At 29.4% G+C, this 23,807-nt stretch overlaps 4 protein-coding genes across 9 annotated transcripts in view; 1 reads left to right on the top strand and 3 right to left on the bottom strand.

Moving 5' to 3' along the window:
* Positions 1-23,776, top strand: part of LOC130445494 (nuclear exosome regulator NRDE2) — a 46,562-nt gene extending 22,786 nt beyond the window's left edge. The window contains exons 2-6 of one of the 2 annotated variants that reach the window (XM_056781137.1): positions 17,620-18,240; positions 18,847-18,992; positions 19,240-21,007; positions 21,694-21,887; positions 22,855-23,776. In XM_056781137.1, coding sequence (XP_056637115.1) covers positions 17,976-18,240; positions 18,847-18,992; positions 19,240-21,007; positions 21,694-21,887; positions 22,855-22,977 — 2,496 coding nt within the window. In that variant the 5' untranslated portion in view covers positions 17,620-17,975 and the 3' untranslated portion in view covers positions 22,978-23,776. Of the gene's footprint in view, positions 1-17,508; positions 18,241-18,846; positions 18,993-19,239; positions 21,008-21,693; positions 21,888-22,854 lie in introns of those variants that run through there. The other variant, XM_056781136.1, reaches the window with a different exon arrangement.
* LOC130445883 (odorant receptor 85b-like) lies at positions 674-4,406 on the bottom strand. The gene is made up of 6 exons (XM_056781771.1): positions 4,386-4,406; positions 3,180-3,916; positions 2,453-2,552; positions 1,791-1,895; positions 1,583-1,738; positions 674-840 (listed from the first exon to the last, which is right to left on the bottom strand). Exons 1-6 carry the CDS (start codon positions 4,404-4,406, stop codon positions 754-756), a joined length of 1,206 nt encoding a protein of 401 aa, XP_056637749.1. The 3' UTR covers positions 674-753.
* LOC130445496 (pyrokinin-1 receptor-like) lies at positions 5,208-13,705 on the bottom strand. Of its 5 annotated transcripts, none has more exons than XM_056781140.1 (4): positions 13,254-13,498; positions 10,493-11,366; positions 5,695-5,912; positions 5,208-5,633 (listed from the first exon to the last, which is right to left on the bottom strand). In XM_056781140.1, the coding sequence occupies exons 2-4, from the start codon at positions 11,322-11,324 to the stop codon at positions 5,208-5,210; spliced, it is 1,476 nt and encodes a 491-aa protein (XP_056637118.1). In that variant the 5' UTR covers positions 11,325-11,366; positions 13,254-13,498. The 5 variants fall into 5 exon arrangements, with proteins under 5 accessions (XP_056637118.1, XP_056637119.1, XP_056637121.1 ...); XM_056781141.1 differs by having other exon boundaries at positions 10,493-11,441; positions 13,254-13,496; XM_056781143.1 differs by having other exon boundaries at positions 10,493-11,329; positions 13,254-13,496.
* LOC130445499 (uncharacterized) lies at positions 16,281-17,276 on the bottom strand. Its single transcript, XM_056781145.1, has 3 exons — positions 16,938-17,276; positions 16,585-16,853; positions 16,281-16,364 (listed from the first exon to the last, which is right to left on the bottom strand). Exons 1-3 carry the CDS (start codon positions 17,123-17,125, stop codon positions 16,309-16,311), a joined length of 513 nt encoding a protein of 170 aa, XP_056637123.1. The 5' UTR covers positions 17,126-17,276; the 3' UTR covers positions 16,281-16,308.
* Positions 23,777-23,807: the final 31 nt, after the last annotated feature.

Below are 23,807 nucleotides of genomic sequence, written 5' to 3'. Positions count from 1 at the left end.
TTAATAGTTTCTTCAAAATAGTTATGACTTTTTTCAAAAGAATTTATTATAGTATCCTATTCTAATAGTTTGAGGCGCTCTTTTTAAAATTTTAAAATTCTTTCACTTGCTACTATAGCGCCACCTTGATTTGTTTCCTTTCAACAGACACTTTCCAATACAGAGGAAGCCAAATTTGAAAGAACTGGAGTAAAATATCTTGTATGGATCCAATATTTTATCGGGTTTTCTATTGTTCGGAAACTAATACAAGTAGTGGACCATATGTTTGGATCGAATTATATAGTGCTTTTTAACTACGAGGTTGGTTTCCGAATATTTAAATCATGATCGGGTTAACACGATCATAGTTCCCGAAAAGTCCTTTATAAGTGAGTAAATGCGATCAGTTGTCGAGTAGTTTCATTTATCTATGTTTTTTCGAATTCCTATTGACTATGATTAATTCTCATGAGCAGGTTACTCAGTCTAGCGGTTTTTAATTTCATTTGCTTATAACTACGACATCTAGTGCTGAACGAACTAAGATGGTGGTTTTAAAGTACAGGAAACTTTTTACGTAACAAAAAGAGACTTTTAAAGACTCTAGATGGCATTACAAAACCGTTCAAAATGATATTGTAGAATAAAAATACTCATAATAAAAATGTCTGTACTCAAAAAGAAAAAAATATTGATATTTCTACGATTTAATACTATAATACTATATCAAACGATTTGTGAATTAAATTTTATAGAATATTTTTTCGATCGTTAATTAATACTATCCATATTGGCTTGCATTCTGTTGGTGTATACGTGCTGTATTACTGCGAAGTAAGAATATGACGATCTTAAAATCTGAAAATGGAAAGATATTTGATGAAATTTGAAGTCAGTTTATGCTATTATACTGTATCGCCATCTATCGTCACTGTAACGAATTATAAGGTCTGTCAATGGGCAAGTTTATGAATTTGATAAAAAAATCCATATTAATCAAATAGAACTGACGAATTTAGATTAGCATATTATTTATAATCAAAGTGGGATTGATTCTTTTTATACGATAGAGCTGAATAATATAGCGATTCTTCACGAAGGGTACAACGATATAATATCAACTGTTGTTATACTTAGACAGCTTTGCCAAGTTTACTGATTTCTCAGTATATCTACTATTTTTATGAATTTCAGTATATTTTTTACAAATTGCTTGTCGAAATATAACATTTTTTGAAAATAGAAACTTTTCCCAAGTAAAGTAAAATAGTTGTTTTTTTAATTAGTCATAATGTTTATACAAGACATTCTTTTCGGTATTTGTTCATATTTATAGGTGAGTATTGGGTTGTTTAGTTTTGTTTTCAGTTGATATTGAAAAATAATATTCGTTTGATTGATTGAAGAATCATATATTTGCGTCTAACATTATGCAACTAACGTGTCTACTAATTTTGTGATTGTTACTGAGATAGAATTACTTTGGCAACATTGCGGAACCACATACCAAGTGATTTCCGATGCTGTGCTAGAATGTCACTGAATTACTGTTTATTTCAAATAAAAATATGTATTGAAAATACTTCTAATTCATACCTACCGTCATTAATGTAGCAAGATTCAATGTATAAAAATTTCCAGCCTTCAATTTGACCGGATATTTTGATCTCTCCATTACAGTTATAAATATTTTTTGAATTTTCGCATTACACTTGTACCAAAATGTTGAGTAGCAGGCTTCTGTTATCTCGTCACTCTAAAATTAATATACTTCTCTTCCATACCTATATTTTTATTACTTTACTCACACTTTCCATCAACAAGTGTCCATACCAACAATACATGACTACTTGACACATCATGCAATTGAAGTATGTGAAGAGAAGAATTATTTCAAGTTTCTGAAACGAAATCTAAAAAAAAATATTGTCTTATCATATGAGGTATGGAGAATGAATTTCATAGTTATACGGAAAAAGTTGAAATTAATATTGATGGTTATTATTTGATAGAAAAATCCACCCTATATTTGGTCGTAAAAAATCGAAAAATTGATATTTTCGATATTGTTTCTCATTTTTTGGGCAAGAAGAAACCATATATTCCCAGATGTGTCTCCAAAAACTGTACTAACTAACAATTAAATATCATAATTTAAGCAATTTTTACATATTAAAATTTTTTAGGTTAGGTTTCTTCATTTTTTCTTTGTATGTATGGTGTATGGATTTCACAATTATTTAATTAGTGTATAAAAATTTGTTTCTTGTTAATAACAGTTAAAATATGATTGATATATGCATAATAATCATCCAAAATATGTTGAAAGTTTGGTTTTTAAAGTGAAGTCTCATTATATACGCTCAAAAAAAGTATCAAAAATACTAATTTTCAGATTTTTATGACGAAAAAAATATAATAAGACCCCATTTCTATCCACAAAATTGATAATTTTGTATATCTTACTCACTACAAACATTTGAAATCCCGTTAAACATATTACCAATACACTACAGAGAAATTGGATAAAGATTCCGTTAGAAAAAATGTTTTCCAATGTATTAATAAAACTGAAAAATACATATTCATCTTAAAAATCATGAGATTGTATAAAAATTACAATGAAAATGTTTGTATATGTATATAAAAAACCAAATTAATAATAGACTATTGCCAATAGAACTAATTATTTTCAATATAATTTGGAAACGTAATTCATACTTCGCGAGAGTCAACGGCACACGTGTTTGGACGAGTCCATTTTTTAATATTACGAGGGGTCTCCGTTTCTATTAAGACATGAATTCTTTTTAACATGCAAAATTTGCCTGTATGTTTAAATGAAATGTATATGGCATTCAGCATATGGCCGCTGAAGGGTATGTTGATGAATCATTAGCACATAAGACAGAAAGTGTTTAGAACGTGTGGTTTTGGTGAAATAATACCGGATTTGCGACCAAGTACATCAACGGAAGTTGAGATGGCAGGAAGAAATATAATTTCCACACAAGAAAGTTCGGCGGTTGTACCGAATAGTTTGAGGAACGTGTCATTCATGCAATGCATATTTGATAATTGTAGTTTTGATATGATAAAAATTTTGCTTGTTGAACTGACGACATTATACTAATTTAATAATTTAGTCCCATTGGTTTTTATTTAGCAACATTTTATTCTTGATTATCAATACTAGCCTGTTAATTTTGTTAAACTGAACGATGCATTTAGTTAACGACTGGCTAACAATGGCTTCATGAATGTTTTTATCGCCTGGAGGAACGACATTTTTAAATCTTTTTATTAGAATTTTGAACTGAGCTGTTGCTATTATAAATAACATTATTGTTAAAATGTCGATAGTACAGTTAGTCCAAACTGAAATACATAAACTAAATAATATTGCGAGCCAGATATAAAAATAATAGTCTTCAGTATTAAACGGAACCCAAATTGGTATAGGTAATTTTCTAATTTCTTCAGAACCTTGATCTAAAATAGGACAAAGGCCGAAAAAACCGACTGCAACTGCGCAAATCGATCTATAAACTTTTGCCAATTGTTTGACTCCAGTCACATATTCAACAAAAATTTTCTCTTCTTCTTCGTCGATATCTGTTAATAAAGAATCTCGTAACTGTTCTTCGATTATAAGCATTCCGTTTTTTTGCTTTATGAAATTGATTAATTTGAAAATAAAAGCGGTTTGTGACAAACAAATAAGTAGACACTCTGATACCTTCAGAATATCAGGAAATTTTGTATACACAAATATAATTAACAATAACCATTCTAGGCATGAGATGGTGGTAGTAAATGTAGCCTTTATATAATACAAACATTTATTCAATGTCGAATAGTTACGTATAGGGTAAAATCCTCCATAAGTCAAATGACGTTTTTCGACGTCAAATGCTTCGATGAGATTCACAATCTACAACAAAATAAAATTTTAATGATTCAATTACATCTTTTTCTTAGAACGCCTAAGTGGTTTAAAAAAAAGAGTGAAAAGCAAGAATTATCGATATATCAAAATATCGATTTGCCCATCTCTACTTTTCGGGTTAACAACACTTTAGCTGCGTTTAGTTCCCGCCAATTCGAATGTCATCCGTCAAACTATTACATAAACTGACAAATTAATTTTAATATTTATATACAGAAAACTATTTTTCTTGTGATTAATCGGTATTTTAATATATAATTGTGATTTTAAATGAATAGTTGTAAGTTTTAGTTAAGTATTGAAGAAATCAAGGTAATAATAATAATTTTCATTTTGTCTTTGAAAAAAATAAGATAAAGTACATACATTCCATATATCAAATAATACTTTAAACGATTTTTAACGATATATTTGTATTAGAATGAACAAGAATTATCAATTATTATATACATACCTTTACATGTGTGGCTACCATATTAATAGTTTTTGCTGACAATATCAGAGGCAAGCCTTTATATAAGCTTTCACAACAAAGGGCTAATTCAATGGCAAAGTATCATGTAATATCATAAATTATGTATTGTTGTGCCTTTGTCATCACTTAAGCTGTCAATTAGTGTAATTATTATTGGATACTATAAAATTTTCAATATTTAATAAGTAAACGTAGTTATTTAGTTGAATTATTCAACATTCTATTTTGGGTATTTAAAATAAATGAATTTTTTTTCTTTTTGAATGTATTGTTGATATAATGAGTGTATGAACTAAATTTTAGAAAGCAACGTCCCCATGTATATTTGCTGAACAAATTTTTTATATTCTTTCTCGCATTTCTCTCATTCATTTTTTTCTCCAGAAATTTTTAAGGTGTGTAAATTTTCAAATTATTAATTTTATTGGATCTATTTTAAAAAGCTTAGATATTAAGCATTGGGAACTGTAAGCTGTAATATTTATTTTCTCAACTTTCTGATGTAACAAGTACATTTAGAAAATTAATGTCTTCTTTTGTACCAGATCTGGTATTTAAACTTAAAAAAAATCAATTTCTTGGACCTCGATTCTTTTATGAATCGATTCATCAGGTTACGATTTAAATCGATTTAAAAATCGATCTTTTTTGAAATAGAAATTGAAGCTTCCAGTACTCGCGAAATTGAACGAGGTTACCCGAATGTGTGCAGCTTCGCAACATCTCCAAAACTCGCTGATTAAAATTATCGATATGGTTTATTGTACATAAAAGTTCTTCTTCTAAAAATAAAACAAATAATTATTTTAAATCATCATTTATTTTAATCATATTTTTAACCAAATCACAACGAGTAAATTCATCTACGTCGGCATCTTTCAAACTAGAATTACTGATGACGCTATTCTTGGACTCTGATCCTTGTTTTTGGGATATTTTATTGAATTTTAACGGTAGAACAAAATTATTTTTCTCCTCTTCCAATCCTCGTTCGCAAGCTATCGATCTATTTCTATCACAAAGAGATGTAGTCCTACTCGAATTCGACAGAAAACTGCTTCCCCTACTTTCGGATAACTTCGAGCTAGGATGTGGTAGATTGGGGTTGTTGGCCAAACCTTCGGATGCAGATCGGGGCATGTCGCGCATTTTCGGTGGTACTCTCCTTATCGCGGCGTAATGACCTTTATTCATAGATTTACAACAGCAAACATCATAGAACGTTTCCTAGAAAATTCCGAGAAATATAAAATTTTTTGTGGACTTATTTTTAAACACCTCTACACACCTTAAATGCCGTCCTAAATTTTTTCGACATAATGTGATATAGTACGGGATTAACCGTCGTGGAAATAAAATACAGTACCCCAGAAATGTACATTAAATAAAGATATAAATCTGAAAACATTTCTTGTGTTTCGGTTGGTGCAGTTGATAAATAAACGGCTAATAGTCTTTGCGCGTGAAATGGCGCCCAGCAGATAAAAAAAGCTGCTACTACTGCAACTGAAATATTAAATGATCATTATAATAATCTATTTTGTTATAAAAATACTTTTAGACATAAATGATACGAAACAAAATACATTTTATTTTTTATATATATACGAAATCTAACGTTCTAAACGTTAAGAATGTTAATGAGCTTTTAAGTTATTTATTGACTATTCGTTCGCAATGGCAACAATGGATTCTATCATCTTTGATCGTTTAGATAACTCGATCTGGGGATTGTTAATAACTTTACGTATTCGTTTTAAGTATTTTATATATTGATAATTCAACTACTTTTATTAAATAATATTTGTAAACATACGAGTTATAGTTATAATAGCTCACTATAATAATTAGTAAAATATTCTTGGAATTATTTATGAACCGAAATCAAGATGGCTCTGTACAAGCCGATTAGCGGAAATGGAATAGTCCATTATTATTATTATTGAGGGTAGTTACGATACTTACGTTTTAAAATTAATAACTAAAAATGGGCATTATGGGAGCTTGTTAGTCAGTACATTATATATTTAGAATATCATGGTTTTATTTTAGGTAGGTTTTTATTTATATAATCGGTTTATTTGTGTATTAAACATAAATCTAAATATATTATTGTTAATAATTAGCGTCTAGGCATGCTTTCTACAACTAAATGACATAATTTCTCTTATTTGACAACTGACACAGACTGTCAATGATGACACTTATCAAAAAAAAGATACCAACATCAATATTGAGGTAAACAACCTCAAGAAAGTCAAATTGAGTGTGTAAAAAATAAAATTTCATATTACTTGTGACAACCACTGGAAATTGTGTTTGATAAATAAGTTGTTCATTTTATACGATAAATGAATAAAAATAGTTTTGGACACAAATGGGATAAAAAAGCAATTAAAACCAGTTTAAAAAAATGTGTGGGATTTGTTATGTCGTACAAAAATTTTGTGAAGGTGACCCTCTAGTCTATTTGTATATGAAAAATAAAATGAATGATCTGAATAAAAAATGCACATTTATTAAATGACAGTGTTTTGAAATGTGAATAGTAATTGGAAATACTAATCATTTGGCATGCGAATTTTGAAAAATTAATTATTATTTATTACTTTTTACAGTCAATATCATGTTAATGAACCTGTCAATGTGATAAAACTATTTTCGTACTATACGAAATGAATATTATTATTTAAATTCCTTGCATTGTTGAATAAAATTGACGAAATATTTTTAATTCTCAAGTCAAGGATATAATATTATCATTTTGAAACGGATACTCATAAAAACTTCGGTTCCATGTGGTTGATAATTATATGCTTTTTTTTAACTTAAATTTATTGTTAAATTTACATTATATTTTAAGATTTACGCAAATATATGTATAATAATATATAGCGTAATTGGAAAGGGGGTTTTTAATACTACAGCAACTTTAGTTAAGTCAATCTACCACACAAAATGATTATATGTTTCTAAATATCTATATCTATATCTATATTACATCACTCAATAAATCGTGTGACTGTCACAGAGATGGCGCTGTCATTGTCATATTCATATGACTTTTGTGAAGTACCAACTTTCCAGAGACTAAGAGTGAAATTTCGATTTCGAAAAAATATATTTTTCTTAGTTAGTCACACAAAAATCGATTTAAAAAAAATTTTTTTTCTTTTTAACCCAGCTGTATATCCACATATTTTCCAAGGAGTGGTAGTCGACAATTTTTGATGAATAATTTTCTTATAAATAATAAAACTCACTATATATATTCATATTTTGGTGTTATGTAATTAAATAAAACATATAATTTCAGCAAAAATGGTGGATTCAAACATTTCGTTTAAATTAAAAATTTTACCTTCCTCCTAAAGCCGATACTGGTTATACTGTCTATATCCATTTATAATTAGATACATTATGATCATTAAATTCATATTGTAAGGTCGCGCGGGACCCGTTGCGGTTCCAATATAATAATATGCTAAATTATTCATTTCAACTTAACCACTATGCATGGTAAATTCTTGTTGAAAAAGTAATTTTTAGTTTTGCAGAAAAATAAACTGCAAACTAGGTATCTGTAAATAGTATGGAATGTAACTAATGAAAGCAATTTTTTTCAATAATATATATCTCCAACCGTTCCAATAATTCAATTTTCGAAATATATGTAAATAAAAATTGAACTCATAATAAGTGATAATTATCATGTTAATTAATACAAAGACTACAGGTCTTACGTATTATATATGAATTGACATTTGAGCAACGTTGCCACGTTTTTTAATTATAATATAAAGATGATGTGTATCTGTAAAACACGATAATTGCAGTTTTACTTGTTCTACGTTAGTGCATATTAGTGTAGTATAATAGATATTGAGTTTTCTAAGTTAAATTAGTAGAACATATAGGAGGAAACGTTTAAAAGTCTTCAATAATATCATCGTCTTAGATGAAGGTCATTCTCACTGAAACAGTGTACGAATGAACTACAAAAAAGTGTTGTTTTAACCAGCAGACAAAACACAAATAACTAATAGTCAAAAGATATAAAAAAACTTGATAATATTGAAACTTACATTTGGGAACAGGGCGGGGTAGGATCGTGGAATAAGATGGCAGAAAATAAAACAAAAATCGGTGGTTAGAAAAGAATGGAGAATGCTGTGGAAGGCAATTGAAATTTAGTAATACTAGTAAATGGGAATCTGGGCCCTGAAAACATTTTTTGTGTGAAATTTATTTTTAGTTATAATGTGGGACACGTGGCTCGTTTGCAATTATCTTAGACATGTTACAATAAACAAAAACGAATCAATTGTATATCTATTCGCTCATTCTGCTATCAGGCCATTTAAATGTAATTAGCTGGTACCAAGTCAAACGGAAATAATGATTCTAAAATATATCTAAATTAACTTTTTTACATAACTATATATTTCTAGCTGGTTTCTAAGGAATTTCCATATTCCTAAAATCGCTTTAAATTAGATAGTTTGTTTGAATTGCTAGTAAATGGCAACGCTGTCATTTAAAAGTCACATTCTTCTTTTTTACTAATCACGGGTTATAAGAGCGAAATGAAAAGTAATCAAATAATTGAAATCAATCAATTCAATCTTTATAATGTCGTTGGTTGACTATTTCACGATAACCAAAATAAATTTGTTTTAAAAATCTTCAAACGAAAATAATCTACACACATTTTCTATTCGTGCTTAACAGTGGCGTACCCAGAATTTTGCTGTGGGGGTCAGGACATAAATCCACAGAACCTCCAAGGGGTGTAGAATATCCTCCAGTGTAGCTGGGGGTTTATTTAGAAGTATTTTTGCAAAATATGAATTATTTGATTGTTCATAAAACAGTTATTTATGTGGCAAGTGTGTAAAGTACCTTTTTTTCGACGAATGTGAATATTGACGATCACATGAGTCGAAAAAAGGCCTTTACACACGAATTACATACAATATTTTTTCTACTAGGGAACATTTTATCAAAATACAGAATTTTAATTTCCCTTACAAAATGTATATTTAATTATATTTCTAATATTTTAATCAAGATTGGAACAAAACAACAGACCAATTTGTTATTAAATTTATCTGTTGTGTATATGAATGCCGCGTAAATATAATTATTACTATATAAGTAGGAAAATAGCAAATTGCATCAGCGCGATTTGAACCTGGGACCTTCCGCATGTGAACCTCGTACTCTAGCTACCCACTGCCGAGACCTTAATAATACGTTTTTTAACGAACTTCTGTTTTAAGTTTTACGCACTCGAAAGTGTGTCTACATTTGTACGGTGGTAGAAAAACATTATATTTTTTGATTCGGGGTAGATCTAGTCCCCCCGTCGGCAAGCTACTAGTGCTTGAAGCTCCTGAACGTTTATTTGGCCTTGAAATCTTCGCTTCGCTTACAATAATATCAAATATCCTACTAGATTGAGAGTTTTGTCGACGTATATTGATCTGGTCTGATTTCCTACAATTCCTCCCCATACGAGGGGAAAATATATCATTATGTCAACGATTCACTTTACATAGTGTTCCGAATAAAAGCTTACTCATAATTCTTTTTGCGCAGCCCTGTATATATCAAGAAAACGAAGTAAATAAAGACGAAATGTTAACAATTACGTTCTTAAGGCTATAATTGAAAAAAAAATGATGAAATCGGCTAAAAGGTTCGTGATAAAATTAATTACGAACTTAAATCTTTATTTGAAGGTAAAAAACGAATAAAAAGAAATTAAAATATTGTTGAGAATTGATCAAATTGACATCTGACCCGACCTATCCCAACCTTGACTCTAACCTCACATTATTTCGTTTTATATAGCGTCAAAGTTGGTAAATTTTAATTTAGTTAAGTTGGTAGACGATAAGCACTTTTCGATTTGATTGACAGTTAAAAGCGAAATAAAATGGCGACAGTTTTATAAGATGACTCCATCATTTCTCAACAAAGAACCCAAATCCACTGAAAATAACAACAAACATAAAGAGAAAAAAGTTGGAAACGAACAGCGACGAACAAAAATTAAGTAAATAAAAGATTAAAAAACTCACCTAACATTTTAACCACCCTCTTTTGAGCTGCGTTATTCCTACTAACATTCTTCCTACCGTATTGGTTTCTCTGGTCGCTGCTATTCGAAGACGTGTGCCTCGAAGAAGAAATATTCTCGGATCTCCTCAACTGTATACCGATCATAACATATAAAACGGTAATTAAACTCATAGGAACGAAAAATATAACGAAAGTGGATATTTCGAAAGCGTGGTCGAAAAATATATTTTTGATAGTACATAATCTAATCAAAGTACCGTTTTGTATCTCGTCCACGACGCCAAATTGTATCGCTTGCGGTATAGCCAAACCTAAAGCTACTATCCATATGACAGCTATGAATTTGACGGCTCTGCTGGGTTTAGACCAGGCGTGGGATTTGAAAGGGTGACAAATCGCCAAATACCTTTCGACGGTGAACGCCGTTATTGTGAGCACAGTAGCGTTTGCGGAAGTTTCGGCCGCCAATCCTTGTACGATACAAAACGCTTGTCCGAATATGTAATAATCCGGAGACCATATCCTATACATTTCCGGAGGTAATCCGGATAATAACAACAACATATCGGAACAAGCTAAACTGAATAGGTAATAATTGGTAGCTGTTTGCAGTCTCTTATTTCTTGCTATCACTGTACAAGTACTTATATTACCCAATACTCCTAATATGAAGACGAAGATGTAGATAATTGTGAACGGCAGCACAATTGAAAACGGGTACAGGTTGATGGGATCTGAATTTTTAAATCCTTCATTTAAGGTGAATACACTGTAATTCCCGATAGTAAAGTTCGTTATGTTTATAACACCGTCGGCAGTTAATAACAGCATGTTTTCTTTAAATTAATTAAACACTCATTTTTATTTAACCACCTGTTACAGTTCGAAATAATTTACGCGATATTTAAGTATCTTACGCCCCGGTTTCTTCACTTCCTAATAAAATCCCTACTAACTATTATTTACCGATTAAAAAAAATCGTCTTAACCTTCTAATAACTTAAACCTTCGAATGAATCGCCAAATAAGTTATCAGGCACTCAGAAGTGTCAATTTAGTAGACACTTAACCTAAAATATTATACATTAAAAGTCGTTTGTTTATTTATTATACCTTTATTTGGTTAATTCATTTTCCGACATATTCCTTATAAAAATAATTAAATATTTAATATGGATGCTTTAATGATGAATTTTATAATCGGTTCCTCATACAGAATCCCACCGCTCAGTTTATTTTTCCAGAAATAACTTTTATAACTTCTAAACACAACTGTCACAAACACAGATCATAAGAATCCGTCAATAAAACAACGTTTTTTCGTTTATTTCTATCCTTATTCAATACATGGACGATTGCTATATAGACATCTTTCATGGTGTTACCAACAGTTAAGTACATAATAAACTAACAAATACATTTATTCGACAATTGAATATTCCTACTAAAGTTATGTGGCTAATAATTATTTGGCACTTTATTAGAACGTGAAGAAACCGTCCCTACGTAAAAACGTATCTAGGCATCAACATTAGAATGACGATTATAACAATAATGTTTGTTGATTAGTTTAAGCAACAGTAAATTGTTATAATATGAATCAATTTAAAAAAAAATGTGTTATTAAAATGAGAAAAGTTGATACTTTATTTGTATTTATGTGTAATATAAAATAATAGATCAAAAGCAGCACTATCTACGAGAGTTCCTAGTTAAGTTTGAACATATGGCAACACTGATGTGAATATGTCAAATCTGACATATAAAGTTTGACGTTTTAAATAGTGACCGTATCCAGAACGTGCTGTCATACGAGGGCTATGCGGGTTGTTTACAGATACTTGAAACATTCCCTTTGGTTAAAAACTGGAATTAAAACGTGAACGATTTTCTACGTGAATTAAACCAACAGCAATGTTTTTGGTCAATGGAAAAAATGTTTCAAAGATTAGTTCAAACGCGTGAAAAAGCGTATTGATCTTAATTGAGAATATTTAGAGAAACAATCCACAACCAATTATAAATATTTGTTTTTATTTGTGTATCTTAAAACATACGTACCAACCCTCGTATATGGTATAATCTTTTGTTGAAAATAAACAGCTTGAAGTTCGAAAACTTCCTAAGATAACGCTATGCAACAATAGAATAAATATTTAATAGAAATAAAAACGAATTATTAACATTATCTGAATTTAATTCAGTATATGAATACGTAAAAAAAATTACTATTTCTGATTTATAAGAGATAATAGTCTACGGATTTAGTCCAACACCAAAAAAGAGAAGACGACTTTTAACCTAACTGGGAGCTGCCAAAATAAAACGTTGCAGGAAGAACAACAATAAATAGATACGAAAACAAAAGCAAAAATATACAGTTTAAGTTTAATAGTATAACTCGAATATATCACAAGAAAATCTAAAGAAACGGGGTTCAAAATAGAAAAGAGGTATAAATGAAATAGTAAATTGCAAATGGAAAGAATGGAAACCGGTTTATAAATTCAAATAAGAAATATTCAACTTACTACATTTTTATAATACGGGCCTAAATACGTAAGAATATATTTTTTAAATTGATTATAGTATTCAAATAACGTTGAATTATAACAATCAAAATTGTTTATAACTCGAATTTTGAATCACGTTTTTACATATCGTGATTATAAAATAATGACTAGACAAAAAATAAGGAATATTATTCTACCACTTTTAAAATCAAAAATATGAATATTTATCACAGAAATTCCTACGAACTTTTATTAATTTTTTTATTTCCTCAAATTAAATGGAGGACTTGAACTTGAATTTAAAAGTTCACATTCCCACTCGCGATTTGTTGATAAACAACTTTGGAGAATTATTGCACCACTTCGAGACTGCGGGCGACTGAGTTGTTGGAAAAGGTTTTCAATAAACTGGATTATTAACAGCCGGTTCGACATTTTGGTTGAACACCATCAAAAGCCGCCGTGTTGCCACATACAATAATTATTGACTGAACCTGCTTAACCTCACCTTATAGTGGTAGTTAAAATGGATGTACCACCAGGGTCGTACCGCAATGTCTTATTCAACTTTACATCTACTTTTTTAAGTATGGTCATATGAAATTCACAGCGACTGAATTTATTTTTTAATACTGTTCGTTTTAATGTTTGATATATTTATATATATCACGATAACGATACGAAACATTTTCTTTTTTATACGTCAATTGTCAAAGTGATATTTTTGACATGGGCTACGTCTAAGCCTAATAAAAAATAATTTGCATTCAATTATATATCAAGTAAATCTAAACCAGAATGAAATTGCAGCAATAAATACGTCAACGTAACATAAAAAATTGTCACAAAATAATTCTAATCACTTTGGACATTAAATATACGTAAGATGCTCACAATTAATTTTAAGCGTTTTGTTTTCTGCATTAGTGGTTTAATGACGCCATATTGATGTCGATATATCTTGACTTAAAAGTTTACGACATTTGTATCGGCGCCAAATTTGAAATAGTGGTGGACGTTCATGTTTTTCATTTTGAATTATATATAAAATAAAGGAGATTTTAGTTGTTACAGCAATAAGTGGTATTATTTTCAACACAATTTGATTCATATGATCAAAAAGATGTTGCTTATTGTGAAAGTAATGAAGAAAAATCCAAAATAGTTATCCGGCGCACTATTACTCCCTATTTAATAATTATCTATGGTTCACGTCATAGTTTTTTGCTATTACAATATGGCGTCTGTAGTATATAATTCGATATGAATATTGAAAAATCAACTAGTTATGAACAAAAATAAACATAAAGTAGATTTTAATGAAAAACAAGCGAGTAGCAGTTTTAAAAAATATTGTCCTTCATCCTGTATTTCCGTAATAATTTCCAGGAAACAATATTCAAGGTACGTCATTTATAAACCCACAGCATTTAGAAACGTGTCAGTGTATATTTACCTTCAAAAACTCTAATTATCTAATTACTATACATTATATGCGTTTAATTACAAAAAACTTGGGAGTACAATTTCAAAAATTGTGAAAGGAAAAGAAAATTTGCTGGAAGACAAACAAAGTAACTATTAAATAAGTAATAGTAATATCTCAGTTAAATTAATGCGGTTGATAACCCAATTATGTATATCCTTTCAACAAAATGGTAGACTGTCGAGACTAAAATCAATTTCTGACGACTTTTGAGGTTTATACAGGAGCCATAAATAGTTGAGGTTATGAACTTGCTATGAATTTTTTGCTACATGATTTTTTTTAAGTTAAGATAATTATTACCATGACTATTTGTATCATGCCATTTCGGTCAGACATTTTTCTGAAAATATATATTCACAATTTTTTTGATCCCTTAAAGCGAATATAAAATGGAATAACTGGAAAATTATTTCCCCAAATGTGCGGAACATGAATCATAACAACCAACGCCGCCACTGTATTGATTAACATTGAATGTAACTAATGTAGTTTATCTATGATCATATAGAACTGTTTTTAAAAGAAAAATATGTTAATAAATATAAGAAACTTGAACCTTGTATAATTATTATTTGAATTAGTCAATTTTTTGTATAATTTGAAAAATTTCCAACAATTAAGTACCATAATTATCTTTGTTATAAATTTAAAAAAAAAAGTATTTCTGTATCTTAAATGAACTATCGCGAAAATATGACTCACGTGAAGGAAGATCTTAAAAATTTTTGTCCAAGTACGTTATGATATTTAAACTATTCAATGTTTACATTTAAAGAGAAATCTATAATAAATATATTATTTATATAGTTGCATTATATAAGTGAATAATTATGGTGATTTTTATCAGGAAACATTTTATGCAAATGCCAATGTTCTTTTTAATTCCGATTAAAGTGACTTTGTTTTTAAAACGTATTTAATTGAATTGAATGGACTTACGAATGAACTAGACTAAAACAAAATAGCAAATTGATGTTTTAAGTATAAAACAAGACAATTTCTCAGAAAAACAACTTTTTATGTTAATTATCTAAGGTAAAATGTACTTGTAATTTTTTTCAATAATTCAAGGTTGGTTATTGCTAAAATAATTGTATAGATAAATGCTTTGTTTAAAATAATGAGTATTGGTACTTGTATGCACTACTCAGAGCCATGCAGTTGTTTTTTTTTGTGAACTCATCTTAATGATGAATTGAGTGGAATTTTATAAAATTAAGTAACTTGTTTTAATACAGAAAAAAAGTATAAGATTTTATCAATAATTAGGAATTTTTGGAACAGTTAAGGATTTTCAGATTGTTTACAATGTCTGCAAACACCTAAACAATCTTTGGTAAAGATAACTTGGATATTTAATTGCGAGTGTTGTAGAGATATTAAGCCCGTGCAATTAATCAAATTTCAGCACCTTTATGGATTTCATCAGTTGGAATTTGTTTACTAAGATATTGTGGTTGGATGATTCATCCAAGCAAATATAAATGTATTGCGGGTTCTGGGGTTAAAAGTAATGATGATATTGAACTTTACCCAAAATTAAATATATATTAGCTTTAATATATGAAAGTAAAAGTGAATGTTACAAATAATTGGAGCCTGATCTCTTTCACTGTCATCCATCACAGTTCACTGACAAAGGGAGCTGATTGCCTCGATTGTGAAAGAGACCAGATAACACTGATTCTAGGATACATAAACTGTAAACTGACAAGTCGCTAAAAACCTTTTTAACTAATGCGACAATATATTGAAAAAAATTAAATAAATAAAAGAAACACAAAATTACACATAATTTTTATTAAGGCACTATTTAACAAATATTAGGGCAAGGGGGATGATATTTGTGCATATTCTTCTGTTGTGCAACTGAAACAATGTGAAAAACGTCTTAGAAGCAAAATCTACATTTTCCCATAATGTTGAAATATAAATAATCGAGAATCGTTCAACTTAACTACATTTGAAAAATAAAATTTATTTTATAATTATAAACAATTATAGTTAATTCAGTTTGTTGTGTTATTAATCTCTACTTATCTCTGGATCAAAGTTCAATAAAAATAAATTAGTATCACAATATACTTACTATTGACATTGTTCAAAATATCAATATTTTTCCATTCATCTGACCCATCACAACAATCACATATTCCATCGTTTACCATTGAGGAATGTAACGATTTTGGAATGCGTTTTTGATTCCTACAGTAGAAGATTCCATTATGACAGGCGTTGGTACCTGGTTCATCAGAACCATCCAAACAGTCACAATAGTCATCGTTTACTCGCTTAAAATCTATTGTTTCCAAACTATGTATACAAGTAAATTTATCTTCTCTATTTGGTTCATAGAACCTTTAATAAAGAAAGTAGGTTGTATTAAAACCAGATTAAGAAATGCATTGAACATAATTTATTTCCATTATTTGAAATACTAACCTCGCCTGCTGTTCATGAATACCTCTTAATAGTTTTAATTTCAAATTATTTCTAATACTATATTCATTCGACAGTTGCCTAAATATTGATAGCTGATATAATATAAAAATAAACGATGCAACCACTAAAGGTACTACAAAAAAAGAAACTTTTCTTCTGGTAAGGGAGACATACCTTCTATAAATCATGACAGACGTTTAAGCATTGTACATTAAAATTAAAATATTTTTTACTTAGTGGTAGTGAGTCATATTAATTTGAAAAAATATGTTTAAATGATAATTAATTACTTTTTAACAACAATAACATCAAACCTAACCTGTATGAAAACACAGAATCATATATTCTATTGATTGAAAACTGTAGTCATGTGTCAAACTCTAAATACAGGAATCAACTTCAGAATTTTCGAGTTATATTCAATCAAATTTTTAATCTAGTATAGAAGTTTCAAAATTGTCATTATTTAATTATTTCTGGGGCAGTTATTATCTTAAAGAGAAATTTGTTAATACAAAATACGATGAAATCTTTCGAAGCATTCCTATTTTTACGTCTTTGACATATCTTTCGCTTTAAGAAGGAATGTCTATTTTCCTTGTATGTTGTGTTACCTAACCTATCAAATTATTTATTTGTTTTGATTATTTTAATAAAAGATATAAAATGTCTTTATTTCCAGCTTACACATCAGCAATTCCGATAGATTCTACCTCGAATACCAATGATAATGAATCTTGGTTGAAGAATTCCAGTTTTCAAATAGATTTACCAAACGTTTCGGAGAATACTACTGAAAAACAAAATAAAGAAAAAGCTGAAAATATCGCGAAATTAACACAAAAGAAACGTAAACACAGTAATTCGAAAAAGAGAGAAATTAACGCAGACTTGATATCCAGTGATGGAGATTTATTTCATACAGATTCAGGCGGTGCTAGAGAATTATTAACTGTGAAAACAATATCTAGACCTTCCGCTCCTATTTACGATTCAAAATATTGGATAGATGATCCTAAATTTAAGAAGCCTAGATCAATGAAAAGTAAATTTAAACGTTATCATCAATACCGAGAATCTAATTCAGATGTTGAAGTTAAAATAACATCTAAGAATTTAAATGATGTTGATTTTACCCCCAGAGATGAACACTTTATTGGGTTCAAACATGAAGAGGAATTAAGTAGTAAAACAGGGTTTTACAATAAGCACCTTGCTGATAATCCTCATGATATAAAGAAATGGTTAGAATATATAAATTTTCAAGATACTATTCATTTGTTTGAGAAGAGTTATAGAAAAGGTAATTTTTAATAATGAATAGCGTTAAAGATCGAAACATTTATAATAATTTCTTATTTATCACTTGATAGATTTTTAATTTAAAGTAAAAATTGAGATAAATAATATATTTAAAAAAAAAGGATTAAGAAAATAGCCCTACAGGTCTATCTGATCCTCAGCTTCATGATCTTCTACTACTCTTTCTATTTTTTCTGTTCTTCTGATTTCAACATTTTTTCTACAGTTCCTGCTGTTCTATTGCCTTTTTCTTATGATTTGATTTTTATTTGAATTTTTTCGAAACCTAATACATAATTCTAAAAAGTATTAACCTCAATTTTTCCAATTATTTTCACAATCCCAAAGTAAAATTTTTTTGTTTGTGAAATATTCGTATTGATAATAATGTTGCCAAACATCAGGAGGAAGTTATGGATGCCGCGAAATCGTTATTATTTAATAGAAAGAATGTCAATAACTAGTTATGGGTCGATAAACTGTTGGTTACTTTAAAGGGATGAATTAACTCCTTTGAACTTTAACGTATTTTATAATTAGTTTCTGTTTATGTTTAATAAATGCATTTAAGGGAATATAATTATTTAGAATTTGATTATTCCTGCAGGTAGTGTGGCTAAAGGTCAAAGAGTACTAGCTGAAAGAAAATTATCTATTTTACATAAGGCATTGGCACTTAATCCTATTAGTGAAAGTCTTCAAAGAGAAAGATTAAATATTGCTGTTTCGACATTTCCTGCTGACGAATTACAGGTAATTAGAATAAATTGAAATCAAATTTTATCAATATAAATGCAAAATAGACAACTTTTTATGCTGGGGTATTGTATTGTGTCATTAAAAATTTTAATTTATATAACAAGAGGTATAGAAAGTGTAGGATCTTGAGAAAATTGTTTTCTTAGTTGAATTAAGTAATAAAAATAAAGTGTGCAAAACTAGCAGAAATTAAATGTCTCATATTTGTTGTAATAAAATTATATATCATCTTATTTTCTAGAATTATCTTCGGGATGCAGTCGAAAAGGATAAAAGCAACATAATATTATGGCAGGGTTACATTGAAAGTACTCAATGTTCAATGTCTCATTGCAATGCACCTGTTGTTCTGGACTTGTACACAAAATGCCTTTCCGTTCTACATCAGCTCAGACGTGCTAGTTCAGTAGAAAGACATACTTTAGAGGAATGTATTTTGAAAATGTTGTATCAATGTGGACTATTTTTAAAACAAGCCGGACTATTCGAACAATTATGGACGGTATTAAAGATGTATCTACAATTAAATTTATCTCCGAACGATAATAATCAATTCAATTTATCTTCTGGTTGTTCAGAAACTCAGTTGATGGAATTAGAAGATGTTATTTTTACTTCGAATTTACCCTTACACGAGTTATGGTTACGTACTGAAAAATTGAGGGAAGCATGTCATTGGTTACCATATTTGAATGATGAAAAATACGAAGATCCCCAGAGGATGGTGTTTTCTGAAGACGTCGCACTTTTAATACACCCTATAACAATGCCAGAAAACATATTTAAATTAGCTGCTACAGTATTTTCATTATTAAAAATCCCTTTGTTGCCTTGTCGACATACCACAATGGGGGAATTGGGTTTGGATTACGTACCATGGAATTTGGATTCCATCGAACCGCTTTTAGCAATTTTTTTTGCGCTTTATCATGTAGAAACTCCTAGAAATTTATGGAATAATGTAAGATTAGCCGTTGGACCTCAATATCTTAATAAAATCCCTGGTCACGAAGAATATTTGATGTTTGTTATAACAATAATGGAAAGAACTGTTAAATGTCTTACCGGTGATGATAAAATATCTTGTACAATTTGGTTTTTCAAATTCCAAAGGTTGTTGGTGATTTTAGATAAATTAAAATTATTTACTATGACTGATACACTGAAGAAATGTTTTAAGAAGAATTTTAAAGATTTTTTAAAGCTAGAAGAAAATAGACAAAACGAAATTTATTATCTAGAATATGCTTTACTAGAACTAGAATTTGGTAACGTTGAAGGTTGTATAAAAATAATAAGAGCCTCATTAAACTTTAATGTAGAATTATGTACAACAAATATAAGTAGTCGACAAAAAAATTGGTGTTGTCTCTATAGACACCTTGTGGAAATATATGTTAGAAGAGGAAAAAAGGATGAGGAAGTTATTAAACTACTTTGTGAAATGAGTCTACAAGAAGATACCACATTTAACGAAGAAACTTTATGTCGAGCTAAAACGCGATTTCAAACGGTGACTCAAAATTTGATAAAAGGCGTGCAAACAAAATTGAAATGCCGAGATCACTTCTTACCGGATTTCTTCACAGATTGGCTCATGTGTAATTCATGGTTTATTTATTTCAATGAAAACCCAACACAATGTTTCGTATTTTTAGAAAACGTTTTGCAGACACTCGAAGATAACAGTGAAATTTTATGGCAAAAGGAAATTATAAACGAGTTCTACGTAGCTCTATTATTTCAATATTATTCCACTAATCCTTCAGTTGTTATTTTGAATCGGTTAGATACAGTCCTACACAAAGCCATTGAAATATATCCGAATAATTTATTTTTGTTATCTATTTTGGATAAAAGGGAAATGAAACAAAACACTTTGGGCTTGAGGTGGTGGAAAGTGAAAAAAATGTTGTTAAAACCAGATAGAGCAATATCTTCTTTATTCAGTATTATTATTGTAAATAGGAAGATGGAGAATTTTCAAGAGATATGTGATACCATAACCGGTAAGTTATTGCTCATTATTCACTTCATTGTTGCAGGGGTTGAGTATATTATGTCTACATGTTTATCTGTGATTGAGTCTCATCAGTTTAATGCGTCTAATAAATGGATTAGATTTAAATATTATATATAAACTACTGTATTTTATTACTTAGATGGTGAAAATATGATATAAACTAAAATATTTTTGTTTTATTAGAGTAAAATTACAATTGTGTCTCTATAATTCAATATAATATGTTTTATATATATATATATATATATATATATATATATATATATATTTTTTTAAAAATCTTCTTGATTGAGTTCAAAATTTCTGTTTCTACAAATCTATTGTAATTAAAAAAGAGTCAATATAAATATTTGTGAACAAAATTAAATAGTCCATTATATATATAGCAATATTTGTTTGTATGTTATGATTTTTCATTTGAAAGAACAATTTTTATGGTATTTTTTTATTGGTAATGATTTAGAATTGGGGCTCCAAGCAAAAAAGAAATTCCCCACCTGGAAACTATTCTGTTAAGTAGAATTTCGATGAAACCCCATCACACCTTTATTTATCTGATTCTACCTAAAAGAATAATTTGCAGGTGAAGGAAGTTCTTTTGGGGTGGGGAGGGGATTTATGCCTGGAGCTCCAATTCTAAATAATATGTAATTATATGAAAAAAATTTTTAGGTAACAAGTGTGAGGTGTACACAGGCTTAAAAAATTGTATGATGTCTTTGTTTAAAAAAATTACAACGAATACTAATTCCAGAAAATGTGGTTTGATATGGAGATTGTATTTACAATTTGTTTATGTAAATTTTTCACCGGAAATCTGCAGGAATGTGTATTATTCTGCTGTCGAAGAATGTCCTTGGTTAAAGGTATACAACGTTATTTTTTTTCCATTCCATTTCCAAAACAAATAAATCTGTTAATTAATACAGTATCAAGTGACATAACCACTAATTACTTTTAAATATATACAGCTAGAAACCTATCAAGTGCTTTGATACTAAAATTTAATAAAATTGTTCCCATTGTTCACGTCCAAAATATGTAAATACCCATTTTTTCATCTCAACCATCCATTTAATTCATTGTTGATATGACATCTAATGTAGTCACAGTAGGGCTCTGGTCCAAAATATGGAGTAGTTGCAACTTTTTGTACTGTCTGTTTCTTTATTGCCTTGTAATCACTTCATTTCTATTAACTAGTACTTTTACAGTTAGTTTACATTCCCATGCTAGCTCCAGAACCTCCAAGATCCCTTAACTGTTTGCTTGAAAGCAAGATTTCTATTCAAAAACTCATATATTTATTTTTAGTAGTAACAGTGAGTGATACGGAAAACTTTTATTTTGGTCTAAACATGCCCCATTCAGTTCTTGGCTCCACTTCCGAAGCTTGTGGAAGATCTTTATTGACCCAGGATTGGCAGTTTGAATGGGTTATCTGCCTCTATCAGAATTTACTCCACTAGTTTCTCACTGCTTTATATTTTATAGAATCCTTAGGTGACCTTAAATGGTATTTGCATTTTGATCCCAATATGTCTAATCCAGCACTTTGCTCTACCTTCTAACCGGATAGTCATTAATTACAACTCATGTATTTGGCCCATTGGTTTGTCTAGTTTCTATCAATATCTCATCACCTTGAGTTTTCTGTTTTTGTACACTGTTAAATGCCCCTTTTTCTTCACTATAAAGTGGAGGTAGACAGATTTAGCAGTGCCTCTTACGCTGTAGTGGGGCATGGTCTCTGTGGTACCCAAACTATTATTTGTTCATTCTGCTACATACAACTAAATATGTGCAAGTATTTATATAAAAATATTTTTTAAGGCTTTATACATGGATGCTGCAATTTACATTCCGGCGGAATTGACACAAATTCAAGACTTGATTATTGAGAAGCAGCTTAGATTGCACGTTACTCCTGAAGAACTGGACGTTTTGAGAGGTTAATAAAAGATGAATGTGTATAATGTATCTTCGGGCTAACCAATGATGGTTGACCATATTCTTCGTATTAGAAACTACTTTTGTTACTCAATAATCAAAATTTTAATTCTTAATCTATAACCACAACCGTCTTATCGTGTTGGTTGGTTAACATACAAAAGTTCAAAAGCTTCATGTGCACAACTTTGGAAAAAATTATACTTTACTATAGAAATGGATATTTATGGTCGGTAGAGTCACATCAATATAAGATAAAAGTAAGTAAAGGAACTTCTGTCTGTCTAAAGGGCACTTCCAAATAAAAAGTGTTTCAATTATATTCATAAAATTAGAAATTATAGAAATCTTAGATTCCACATCATTCATGTCAAGAAAATGGTTAGTTAGTTGATCCCCTCACTAATAGATGGCCGTACAAGTCGCTTCACACTTTCGTCTTATGAAAAAGGTGTAGATATTTTTTTATCTAACAATTGTAATAAATAACTATTTGTGCCCTTTCACTTAACTATGACGTAGGTTCCTACTACGAGCGGTTAGTGTATAACTATAAATCTTAACAAATACATTACATTGGTATAAAGACAAAAATTAAGTGATCTGAGAGGATACGTTAATAGAGGGTAAAATAAGGAACACTTTGTATCTCTTAACTGTATGATTAATAATGGTTCCTATTAGTAGTTGTGAAATAATTCACACCAGAGATTGTGTCTCTGTCTGGGTTACATGTAATTTTGAATAGGAAATTATCATGTCAGAACATTTTGTTATTTTAATAAATATATGTTATATTCAGATACTCTACTTTTTTATTTTTCAATTCCTTAATA

Source organism: Diorhabda sublineata, chromosome 6 (genome assembly GCF_026230105.1).
Source record: "Diorhabda sublineata isolate icDioSubl1.1 chromosome 6, icDioSubl1.1, whole genome shotgun sequence".
In the NCBI taxonomy this organism is placed as follows: domain Eukaryota; kingdom Metazoa; phylum Arthropoda; class Insecta; order Coleoptera; family Chrysomelidae; genus Diorhabda; species Diorhabda sublineata.
Note: the sequence above shows the minus strand (reverse complement) of the source record. Positions and strands in the feature narration are given on the sequence as shown.

What these genes read in the sequence shown, in the direction of transcription:
- LOC130445883 (XM_056781771.1), bottom strand. Translation starts at nt 4,406, where the DNA reads ATGGTAGCCACACATGTAAAG. An exon ending in CGGGATTTCAAATGTTTGTA is followed by an intron (nt 1,896 to 2,452) that starts GTGAGTAAGATA and finishes ATTTTTTTTTAG; the next exon opens with ATTTCGTTTCAGAAACTTGA. An exon ending in ATCTTGCTACATTAATGACG is followed by an intron (nt 841 to 1,582) that starts GTAGGTATGAAT and finishes TTCCATTTTCAG; the next exon opens with ATTTTAAGATCGTCATATTC.
- LOC130445499 (XM_056781145.1), bottom strand. Translation starts at nt 17,125, where the DNA reads ATGATTTATAGAAGGTATGTCTCCCTTACCAGAAGAAAAGTTTCTTTT. An exon ending in ATTCATGAACAGCAGGCGAG is followed by an intron (nt 16,854 to 16,937) that starts GTTAGTATTTCA and finishes TCTTTATTAAAG; the next exon opens with GTTCTATGAACCAAATAGAG. An exon ending in TATTTTGAACAATGTCAATA is followed by an intron (nt 16,365 to 16,584) that starts GTAAGTATATTG and finishes ACATTGTTTCAG; the next exon opens with TTGCACAACAGAAGAATATG.
- LOC130445496 (XM_056781139.1), bottom strand. Translation starts at nt 11,324, where the DNA reads ATGCTGTTATTAACTGCCGACGGTGTTATAAACATAACGAACTTTACT. An exon ending in GAGGGTGGTTAAAATGTTAG is followed by an intron (nt 5,913 to 10,492) that starts GTGAGTTTTTTA and finishes TTAATATTTCAG; the next exon opens with TTGCAGTAGTAGCAGCTTTT. An exon ending in AATTTAGGACGGCATTTAAG is followed by an intron (nt 5,634 to 5,694) that starts GTGTGTAGAGGT and finishes GGAATTTTCTAG; the next exon opens with GAAACGTTCTATGATGTTTG.